Consider the following 12206-nt stretch of genomic DNA (forward strand, 5'->3'; position numbering starts at 1 on the left):
TTTTGAACGTATCATTAATTGAAATTTCAATATTGCAATGTTAACATTATAACCATCAACCCACTGAAATCTTAGATTATTATTATTATTATTTGTTAATTATATGATACCGCCTAGCAACACAGTCGTTTTATAGGTCCAGTACCTGTCAACTTTCATTAAAAGTTGTTGTTGCGTGAATAAATGTTTATTAGCAATCTAATACGAACATTACCGTATGGAATAGCATATATTTATCTTTACTTTTTTATTAACATTTTTTGTGGTTGTACTTGTTAGAAGGTAATATAAATAAAATGATAAACCATTTAGTCCTTATAATGTTTGTTTCGTAGGTTTAGATTAGGCACTTACATTGAACAAATATTGAAGTCAAATGTTGACGAGTAAACCATGTTTGTACATCCTATATTTATTGATATTTGCATCTCAGAGAAAGACCCTATAAATTCCTATACGGTCAGGGCAATAGATGTCACTGAATTCTATCAACATAATTACTTACGGTATGCGGACAGATCTTTCATTATAAACCAATTCACTTCACAACATTGTTTACTCCAAACTAGTATTGATTTGTTGTTTTTCTTCATTATATTTACGTTGAGCATCATCTTCTTTAAACAAGTCATTCTAAAATGTATATGTTATTATACAACGGAACTTATCCCCAAATATCAGTTGATGAATAAATGTCTTATGAGGAGAAACAATTTTTGTCGTTCATTATCTTGACCATTTCAATCTCAATCAAATGTATCTACATCCTATGGCTATAATTATACCGGTCAGTAAATTTAGGCACTTTGGCAAATTGAATTTAAGTGTGACGGAAAGAAAATAATGACTAGTGGTCGCAGATAAGATAATTGCTGGAAATTAACATTGGATAATGTTTAAAAAAAACAATTTATAAGTCTGCATACCATTCTTTCTTAGTATTTTTTATATATCTATAACCTAAAAATAAAGACAATAGAGGTTCATTTAAAATGAAATCCTTTTAGAAACTGTCTTCTATACCTGACAATTTCTTTATCTATTAATCGGATGAATCCTCTCTAAACTGTACCTAAAAAAAGTAAATTAGATGTTATTTTTTTATACCGAACTATTTGTGTTTTTGTAACATATGTAAGGGAAAGTTCAAGTCCTAGTTTACTTCATTACTCGATATATCAGTTTAATGGCACGACGAAGCTTGTATGAATTTAGAGATAAGAAAAAGTTAGATAAACATGTATACAAACGGAGATTACTACACTGTTTCTTTTAAAATGATGACAGGTTTTTCAGAGTGGACGTTCCTATTAGGATTAGCATCTTTTGGTAAGCATTATCTCCTCAATTATGAAGCACATGTTTGTTACTTAAACGCAATCGCATGTAGGACATACAGACCATTATTTAAAGTAAATTTTTAAAAGTAGCATCCACTATAAATGCTATTCACCTGCTAGTAAGAATTGTGAGATTCTTGTCTTAAACATACTGGTGTAAAACTAGCAAGGTAGAATAGTGGTTATTTACACGCTCATTTTTTTGTGTAGATAGCCTTACTTTTTCAAGATCTGATAACTTTATAGCTTACAAACAGTATGGTCCTATTGAAACACCATTGCTCAAAGGATACTGTTCCGAACAGCTGAGAACTTCGCGTGAAAAATTGTTTATTAACAGTAGTTAATTTAATTTCGACGTCAACGACATTTGCTCCTTTAAGATCTTTCATTGACAATTTTGGCTTTTACAAGAGAAACGCAAAATGTATTATTTACAAAGAGTGTTGTGTGGTAGCTGTAGAATGTTACTGTGTACTCCATTTCAATCTTGCTATGAGGGTTCATCCACCTGCAAAAATGTCTCAACATTTTAACAAGATTCTTTCACGTGATAAATCTATCAAGTAAAGGCGGTGGCTCTACTCAAGTGCCTGCTCGAGTCTGATTGATACACGGTCTGGCATGTGAGGTCTTCCTCTCTTCCTCCACGAGTAAAGGTGGAAAATAGCAATATGACCATAACACTGTCTGTGTGACTGAAAACTCAATCAAAACAAGCAACCAAAATACACGAACCTTTAATTGTGAATTCATGAACAGGTATTAATGAACACATGAGGTTTTTTATGTCTCCATCGATCTTTTTTTGCATGCATTGTACTTGTGTTTTGCCTACTGTTATAAAGTGTGTCTTGTGATCTGGTGTTTATGTGACTTTAAATGTATTTATATGTATTGTGGTCAGAATAATGAATAATTCTCTCTCTCTCTCTCTCTCTCCCCCCTCTCTCTCTCTCTCTCTCTCCCTCTCCCTCTCTCTCTCCCTCCCTCTCTCTCTCTCTCTCTCTCTCTCTCTCTCTCTCTCTCTCTCTCTCTCTCTCTCTCTCTCTCTCTTTGTATATTTACAAACCAATTCTAATCTATCATTTATTTTAGCTATTATAGGATTTGTTCAGTGTACGGACTGTCCTGATGGCTGGGTTGCCTACGAAGGATCGTGTTATCTGTTTGGACATGGTGTGAATCACACGTTTGTAGATGGTGAGGTCTGTAATTCAACTGATGCTTTCTGTAATTGTTCCAAAATGCAATTATCGTCCCCATTTAATGACATAAAACATTTGTTCTCACACTATCGAAGATTTTCCTTATATAAACAAAGAAGGCCGGAAGTGTGATAATTATATTTCACATCAGAGACACTCACCGTTCTTATTTCCTCCCTACGTATTTGCAAACCGACACATTGGCGGCTCCATTTTTTTTTAAAAATCTGATAAACTTAAAACATCTTTTGTTGAATTTTGCTCCAAAAACTATCTAGAATGACAGAAAATGATCTAAGAACACCAATATCCTTAATGCAATGTTTAACGCTGTACAGGCCTTTAAAGTGTTATTAACGTGACGTCACAATGTAGCGCAAAACCGTATTTCAATGTTACAAAACAGTTAAATATCACTATTATTTCACGTTTAATACTCGTTATTCGCTTGAAAAAAAAAATAAAATAAAATAGACACAAAATAACTTTTTCAACGTTCTCAAATTTTGTTATTCTTAAAATATGTGCAAACAGTAGTTTAACGACAGTCTTTTCAACCGATTGGAACAGCCTTTTAAGAACGTTGCTGGCGAAAACAAATTTCACCACCAAAGATGCAAACAAAGTTTATGTTTTTTCTTGACGTGTTAGAATGTATATAGATCATGATTTTGAGTTAACTGTGTTAACTGTATATATTTATATATATATATATATATATATATATATATATATATATATATATATATATATATATATATATATATATATATATATATATATAACACAAGATATGATAACAGAGAACAAACTCTATATATGTGAATGTTGAGCTTGTTTCAATGTGTAGTGCAGTTTGTGACTGTATATAAAGCTGTTCTGAAACCATCATTTTTGTGATGGTGGATGAGCAGTGGCTATGCTTTCATGACTGTTCTGCTAGGCGCTGTGCCGTAATTGGACTGGCATATCGATGTGGTGGTATGTGTGTATATATTCTCTCATTTCTATCAATTTATCTGCACACTTGTATCTTAAGTGATCCCACGCAGGGGAAAGTATAAATGTATTGAATTTAATTATCTCCCTTTATATATACTTTATCTGTCTAAATTCATTGTATCCTACGGATCTACTTGATCTTACGTGATCCAGTTGACTTTCGGAAATAGATATATAGTTCTCTGGTCCCAATCAGTGAAGAAGACAATAAAAATGTCATCGTTGATTTGTGAGATATGATAACAGAGAACAAACTCTATATATGTGAATGTTGAGCTTGTTTCAATGTGTAGTGCAGTTTGTGACTGTATATAAAGCTGTTCTGAAACCATCATTTTTGTGATGGTGGATGAGCAGTGGCTATGCTTTCATGACTGTTCTGCTAGGCGCTGTGCCGTAATTGGATTGGCATATCGATGTGGTGGTATGTGTGTATATATTCTCTCATTTCTATCAATTTATCTGCACACTTGTATCTTAAGTGATCCCACGCAGGGGAAAGTATAACTGTATTTTGAATTTAATTATCTCCCTTTATATATACTTTATCTGTCTAAATTCATTGTATCCTACGGATCTACTTGATCTTACGTGATCCAGTTGACTTTCGGAAATAGATATATAGTTCTCTGGTCCCAATCAGTGAAGAAGACAATAAAAATGTCATCGTTGATTTGTGAGATATGATAACAGAGAACAAACTCTATATATGTGAATGTTGAGCTTGTTTCAATGTGTAGTGCAGTTTGTGACTGTATATAAAGCTGTTCTGAAACCATCATTTTTGTGATGGTGGATGAGCAGTGGCTATGCTTTCATGACTGTTCTGCTAGGCGCTGTGCCGTAATTGGACTGGCATTTCGATGTGGTGGTATGTGTGTATATATTCTCTCATTTCTATCAATTTATCTGCACACTTGTATCTTAAGTGATCCCACGCAGGGGAAAGTATAACTGTATTGAATTTAATTATCTCCCTTTATATATACTTTATCTGTCTAAATTCATTGTATCCTACGGATCTACTTGATCTTACGTGATCCAGTTGACTTTCGGAAATAGATATATAGTTCTCTGGTCCCAATCAGTGAAGAAGACAATAAAAATGTCATCGTTGATTTGTGAGATATGATAACAGAGAACAAACTCTATATATGTGAATGTTGAGCTTGTTTCAATGTGTAGTGCAGTTTGTGACTGTATATAAAGCTGTTCTGAAACCATCATTTTTGTGATGGTGGATGAGCAGTGGCTATGCTTTCATGACTGTTCTGCTAGGCGCTGTGCCGTAATTGGACTGGCATATCGATGTGGTGGTATGTGTGTATACATTCTCTCATTTATATATATATATATATATATATATATATATATATACATATATATATATATATATATATATATATATATATATATATATATATATATATATATATATATATATACACATCCCTTTAGATGTTAATAATTAATCACTCGGGCTTATGGCCTTCGTAATTATATGACTGTATAACTATAACTGAACTCCACCCGTGCTTCATTATTACGCAGATTACATTACTCAAAATTAAGATCTATTTCCCATTTAAATACAGTCCAATTATTAGTACTTTACGTAATATGTTTAGATCGCCATTTTACATTCAATATGTAATAACTGATAGCAAAAAGATCACGTGAGATTATATTCTTTATTCCTTACAGCATTTTTGTCGTCAACATCACAATGGACATTTAGTAGAAATTGATTCTAAGGCAGAAAACCTGTTCCTGAAAGATTATATAAGAGGTTTCGGAGGTAATTAATTTTAGACAATTTCACAGTTTTACATCACGTGTAAACAACCATGAGGAGATCGTGTCTCCTTTCTATTTCAATTTTATTATCGAAGTAAATGTGTTTTCCCTCTGTACATAGTTTATGGAATAAACTGCGCATATTACATACTACAAAATCACCTCTATAATTAAACATTTAGTAATTTTTTTTTAGAATTCTTACTTATAGTCATTATTATGTAACAATTTTGATCTTTTTTCAACAATAATGCATACCATTTGCTTGTTTGGGTAGCTTTCTTCCAAATACTTCCAAATAATCAAGGTATTTTCATTGATCAAAAACAAGAAGTTAAAATATAAGTGTTCAATGTTATCTAAATAACATTTTATTTTCATCCGGCCTTCCAAAGAAGAAAAAGCAACTATTTATCACAACAATAAAAAGAAATTAATGTAAAGTAAGAAACACACCAAAAAGAAACACCAATACAAGAAAATGTATGTTTAGTATCGTTAGTGCACGGTCTGTTTGTATGTTTGTAATCTATGAAGACATATTTATTTACACAGAGCATTTAGAATGTATTAATCGATAAAAATCATGTCTTGTTCATAATAAATATACTTTAAGTTTATGTATTTCGTTCAGGCCATTGCTACTGGATAGGTCTTTCTGATGAGCAAATTGAAGGCTTGTGGGTTTGGTATAACGGCAATACAACTCCTGCTTTTTTTGACTGGGGTCCTTCCCAACCAAGCCCTGGTAATGCCGAAGACTGTGGTGTATTCTGGGGACCATTTGATTACAAATGGGGAGATCTGCCTTGTGACTATAAATGTCAACCAGTTTGCAAGAAAAGGTATCCAGTTTTTTCCATATTTTTACATCTGGTATTAAAATTAAGTATATGGATATGAAAGCTTTTACCAGGTGCAATGAAGTTAATTACATTTTCCTTTGGTAACGATAAAGTCATTAAACACAAAAGAGGTTATCCTTAATACGTTTCGTGACGGTTTCTATTCTTTTTCCTTATTGAATGTCAATTTAAAAAAGGGATGACTGCGCCTGGACATTATAGATGTTACGAATCTCTGCTATTTCACATTAAGATATTATTTCTTGTTTGTTTATTCACATTTGTAACGTCCATGATATGTTTTAGGTATATAACTTTAAACTAAATTATATGGGGGATACGTTTGTGTCAATATAGATCTGTTTTTCTCCAAGCGATGTCAGTCATGTTTTCATGCAATGCTGTTTATCTGGTTAATATGATGTGATATGTACTGAAAAAATATTAATGGCATTATATTCACCAGCTTAATTGTATTTATATGTTTTATTTACGAAATAATATATTCCAAACAGTGATTTATCGCTCAATAAAATCACTGTTTGGAGTTCGGATGCGAGGAATTATATCACGAGGGCGTAACCCGAGTGATATTATGATGCGCATCCTAACGACAAAGCGAGCGATAAAAGCACCGATTTGGATATATTATTTCGATTCTTTCACGACATCAACAAATAAATGCTACCGTACCTGATATTTACCCAAATTGCGCCTGATTTGTTTCCAGCGTCAGATTTTAGTGGTTACATCACGTGTATAAAGATTACGTCACATATCACATATATAGAACGTCAAGCATAATAACACACACTTTCGGTTCTTCTATGTTCAATAGGGAAAAATGCGGGTCGTGTTAGAATATATATCAAATAGATATATTGTATATGGCATATCAAATTGGCGTTCAAACAGGACGAAAATCGACATTTCTTAAGCTTACTTTTTCTGTTATCAGGCTATATACTTTTAAAAGAACATACTGGTATGATAAGAAGTACAGTTAAGACACAAAAAGACAATACATTATAATCTACTTGAATTTTTAATCGTGCATTTCGCCATTTTTCTCAGAATTATAACGGGACGTCAAATCATATCCTCGCGTCCTTTGCCGGATATCCGAATTTCTAAGCATACAAATGCCACGAAGAGAATATATTTGAAGTATCTATTTTAGGCTTTAGGGATAAAAGTGAATATACTCTAAGTATTCCCCTGTTACTTTCACAAAAAGTGGACTTAACGTCTTTTTTACATATCAGTACAAGGTATTTCAATGATATTTATATACTATATGTAATAAAACCTGATACTACAGTATTAATAAATTATATTTACATGTCTTTTTTCAGTGGAGGTGAAACTGTTTCTATTGTCGGCTAAGTCATCTGGATAATTTAAATAGTCAATTTTAATAAAATGATATACTTGTCAAAACCCTTATTTCCTTCAATCTTTAACACTGTCGTTAATAACTTAACAAAATACACACATGAATGCCAATGCAACTAAATTCTCAAGTTTGTTTCGCGGAACCAGTGGTGATAATAAATTTCCGCACGTAATGAAGCTAAATTCCATTTTGCATTGTCCGTTTGTGTGTGCAGACGTACACTCGCGCCTCTGTTGGTTAGGAGAACCTTATTATACAATAAGATAAAAGGCTATGGTGATGTTAGAATTAAAGGTCGCTAAACAAACAATCATTGTTAATTTCTAAAAACACATTACATCATTTCAAAACAACTGTTTTTTCTGATCAGAACAGTACGGAATTCCATAAACGACAGCCTACTGCTCACTGCCTACTGCTTACTGGACAGCCTGCTGCTCACTGCCTACTGCTAACTGCTTATTGGCAGTCTAAGTCTATGTATGGATCAAATAGAAGTATTCCGAATGTACACACATGTGCGCCCGCCATTTTGTGGGAAAAAATCTGCTTGGAAAACAATGGTAAGTAAATTAAAAAGGATTATTTTATAATTAAGCCTAAACATTTGTAATTTCGAATTCATTGCAATGACTTGTGTACGTCATCATTGCACACTGCATTGATTATGTTATGAAATGGTTCCACGTGCCTTTTGCACAGGTGATTGATAAATTGTCAAATACAGGACTCATTTTAGGGTAAATCAACTTAATACTATTTTATTCACAAAGAATCTTTGTTCAACAATCAACATGGACGTACTTGAGCCCACTATTCCTCGGTTGAGATCTGGACCATTATGTCAACACTCCCTTATTCTATTTAGAATTTCATAGTTTATTAAACTTTCATTTGACAATGTAATACATTTCTAGAAGAATATCTGTAATATACTGGTGAAATCACTGATGAAATTTAGGCTAAACATTCTCTCATAATCAAAAATGTGTGAGTTCATTTACGAGGTCATTTTGGTTCAGTTTTCATTGGCTGTTAGTTATATAGCTTATAAATGTGTAATTCCTTATTAGATGTTATGTAATGCATTTTTGTTAAGTTGATTGCACTGTTGATAGTTTATGTTGCAAAGATATGTGTTTTTAATGTTAATTATAGAATCAATTTTATTCCAGTCCAGAGGATGATAAATCTGACAGAAACATTTCAATGGAGGAACAGCCTATACTTTCATTTACTTCACAGACAAGTAACAGAACTATTACACCTGTATGAAAATATTGAAATTACAATGGAAGAGGAAAAAGACTACATAAATCAATTGGTTCTTATAATCGAGTTTAACTCGGCTTCCTTCTGAAACCATAAACAAAGACAAACTTGGCTGTATTCAAATTGTTTCAAAAACGTTCAATATTTCAATGACATAAAGAGTGCAAACATGAAGTGATAAATTGCTGTTTGGACCAGCTTATTTTACTTTTATGAAAAGCCATCGTTATTCTCTTGTTTAAATTCAATTGTGCTATTGAAAAACTCTGAGAAATAATAAATTCTTACTTAAACATTTCTGATAGACAAAATGATCATGTTAATGTTACAATATATTTTTGACGTGTTTGTTTAAAATCCATCTTTTATATAATTTTTATAATTACATGTATCTTGTTAACAAGCAAACTTAAAAGTGAACTCTAAGGTTGGCTATTTTTCTATTTCTTTTTGCAATTACCGCAAGTAAAACCAATGAACAAATCTGCCTTCGTATTTGCCAGAATCATCCAATGAAAGTCATTGCTATTTCTATCAGGGTTTTAAAGGTTTGACAACTAAGGTAAACAGTTCTAAGACATCGTGATAGTGTAGAGCTTCTATGGTATAATATGAAGCATTTTAAGTTACCATTCTTACATCGTGTATATCACTTTATATTGCAGAGTATATTTACATTAATATAATTTCATAACAATTATATAATTCATAACAGAACTTTTAATTATAATTCTGCTTTTATATTAATTGCTTTCCCCGAAACTTTACAAATATTTTATATAGATTTTGATTTTTTACAGGCGTGTCATAATTCTTATTTGAAATAACGGCGTATACAAGAAAATATTAACTTAATGGTCTGAACATACTTTTTATGTGGTGTATTTAAGTGTATTTTGTTTCCGTTTTTAATTGAAAATAAAAAAGTTCTTTAAAAATAAAATATCATAATTTTCTTGTAATTTTGTTTATGTTTAGCTCCCTCCCCACAGAAAACAAAATTATGACAAAATGAATTGAAAATGGTTATATATCTATGTTAACCATAAAGCAAAGTTTGTTTGTTGAATGTTGTAACATGACCAATTTGGAAAAAAATCAACATTGTTCTCATTTAAACAGCGTCTTAGTCCATCAATTTTTAATGCATGGGGTCGCGAAAAGTATGCATTAGGAAGATCAAGATTACGTTGTATTATTAGTTCCATAAGAAATACTTCTGAAGCTCCGATATCTGGCAAGTTATTTGAATATTTTTCTTCAAAACAGCTTTACAAGTTAACCTCTCTTTTCTTAAGACAATGAAATAAAATTACGGACGTCCAGCAATATATTGATTAGTCTGTTTTCTATCCTGTGGTTTTAATGCCTTTATCAAAAGTTATAAATATCAGAATGTAACACAGGCAATACTGCAAAAACTAAGAAATTACACGCGGAAGACATTACATTGACTCAAATTTAGGATGCCGCAGTTCATCATATCATTAAACAAATACTAACATCACTTTGTATTAATAATGCCCAAGTAACTCTAAAGAGCTTTCAATGATTTTATTATGCACCGACTTTCCAATTATAACACAATAATTGACATGTTAGTCATCATGCTTCGATCTGTCGAATAAGTTTTTAACATCAACTAAAGTAACATTTTCTTGAGTCAAATCTAAGGCTTTGTAGAATTAAGGTATACATGTACGGTCTACAATCACCAGAACAAGTATGAACTTTTTTAGATAGAACTAAACGGTCCCATGTATGATTTGGACCATGAAGTGTGTATACACTCTCCCAGTACGTTTAACGTTTATCAGAATAAACTACTGTTAATTTGAGACGTGACTGGTATATATAATTGTGTCTGAAAATCTATATATCTATGTTTTGAGCACTATTCATTATCTAGATTATTTTTTAACAAAACATTATAGCTTTATTTTCAAAATGCGAACATAAAACTGACCGTTGTGATGACATTACAAGATAATATAGAGAAAAACAGAATCCCTAAAGAAAGTCCAACACAACAAAATTGAAAATGTTGCAGGCTCGGTTTGATTGAGCCTGTTCATGGACGGTACTGGAAAGTGCAAGTTACCGTCCACGCCCCCCCCCTAGCACCGGCTTAAGCAGAATTCAACATTAAAACACGACATTTTGAATTTAGAAACATCCGCAGATGTGTTCATACGACGGTTATCATGGAACCTTCAATGTGACACAGTAGTGCCATTCCATGAAAAGCGGCGTATGGTCCCCAAGTAAAAGAATGCCTCCGTTTAAAAATATCATTAAGCTCTATAGTTATAGGGTATGGTCAATACCATTCAATGAACAAATATTATAATATACATGTTATATGGTAGATGTATCTAAGGTTGAACAGGGATAAACATGTATAAATAATTAAGCAAGCAGTTATATTTGTTAGCTCAAAATTACCGAACAAGATTTAATGACAGAAAAAACTTGTAATATTTGGTTTGATAACATTTTTATAAAGTTTACAGGTCTATGATTTGGAAAAGTTCCAAATGCCTGCAAAGATATATACTTATTTTCTGCTTAGTAAAACGAGAATTATACATGTACATGTATAAATGTAACAAGTTCCAAGGTTTCAGTCAAAGTCTTCATAAATGATACATAGTAATTCTTTGACCAATACTGTTTCAAACGGCCTCATTGTAACATATAAATACATTGGAAGAAGGACATAAAAGCCAACTTTTACTTTCAGGCAACTAATCGTGTATTAGACAGGTGTAACAGTTGGCATTTATCAATTAACAGTAAGCATTAAACAGTCGCTGTAAGCATTGAGCAGTTGAAAGTAAGCAGTTGAAAGTAGGCAGGTGACAGTAAGCAGTTGACAGTAGGCAGTTGACAGTAAACAGTAGGCTGTCGTTTATGGAATTCCGTAGAACAGAAAAACTTTCAATGATAAATTTTGTCCGTTTGTGGTAGCTTTATTTTTTATGGCCACATTATATTTCTCGTGTAAGAGTCGCAGACGCTTATCTAAATGACATTTTGCTCTTTTTTATTTCTCTTATGTTTTAATTTTCAAATTGATTTGGTGATTGACAAACAGTTGATATTTGAAAATGTTAAATAAATGTCTGCCTAAAATAATAAAAGACTGCACAGTCTTTTTATAAACTGAACGTTGCAGGTAAATTCCAATGGATATTTACAAAAAAATGTCTTTGGACCACGTTGGTTATTATCAGTAAATTATGAAATTGAAATTAATTATGGCGAAATGTAAACTTTGTTTGACGTTAACTTGTTTACTCACTATATACCCTGGTATAATTGGCATAATGTTACTTTTAAGAAA

The 12206-nt window shown here is 32.0% G+C and overlaps 1 protein-coding gene across 2 annotated transcripts; it reads left to right on the forward strand.

Annotated features, from left to right (window-relative positions):
* The first annotated feature begins 1232 nt into the window (after positions 1 to 1232).
* Positions 1233 to 7609, forward strand: LOC132728773 (perlucin-like protein). Of its 2 annotated transcripts, none has more exons than XM_060714445.1 (5): positions 1233 to 1329; positions 2439 to 2548; positions 5255 to 5348; positions 5982 to 6192; positions 7548 to 7609. In XM_060714445.1, the coding sequence occupies exons 1-5, from the start codon at positions 1239 to 1241 to the stop codon at positions 7576 to 7578; spliced, it is 537 nt and encodes a 178-aa protein (XP_060570428.1). In that variant the 5' UTR covers positions 1233 to 1238; the 3' UTR covers positions 7579 to 7609. The 2 variants fall into 2 exon arrangements, with proteins under 2 accessions (XP_060570428.1, XP_060570429.1); XM_060714446.1 differs by having other exon boundaries at positions 1253 to 1329; positions 2448 to 2548.
* Positions 7610 to 12206: the final 4597 nt, after the last annotated feature.

The sequence above is a fragment of the Ruditapes philippinarum genome, unplaced genomic scaffold (assembly GCF_026571515.1).
Source record: "Ruditapes philippinarum isolate M1 unplaced genomic scaffold, ASM2657151v2 ctg2599_1_1_1_1, whole genome shotgun sequence".
Classification (NCBI taxonomy): domain Eukaryota; kingdom Metazoa; phylum Mollusca; class Bivalvia; order Venerida; family Veneridae; genus Ruditapes; species Ruditapes philippinarum.

Bases quoted from the DNA above. Each gene is read 5' to 3' on its own strand.
- LOC132728773 (XM_060714445.1), top strand. From the start codon at position 1,239: ATGTATACAAACGGAGATTACTACACTGTTTCTTTTAAAATGATGACA. The intron at 1,330-2,438 runs GTAAGCATTATC...CATTTATTTTAG, and splicing joins ATTAGGATTAGCATCTTTTG to CTATTATAGGATTTGTTCAG. The intron at 2,549-5,254 runs GTCTGTAATTCA...TATTCCTTACAG, and splicing joins ACACGTTTGTAGATGGTGAG to CATTTTTGTCGTCAACATCA.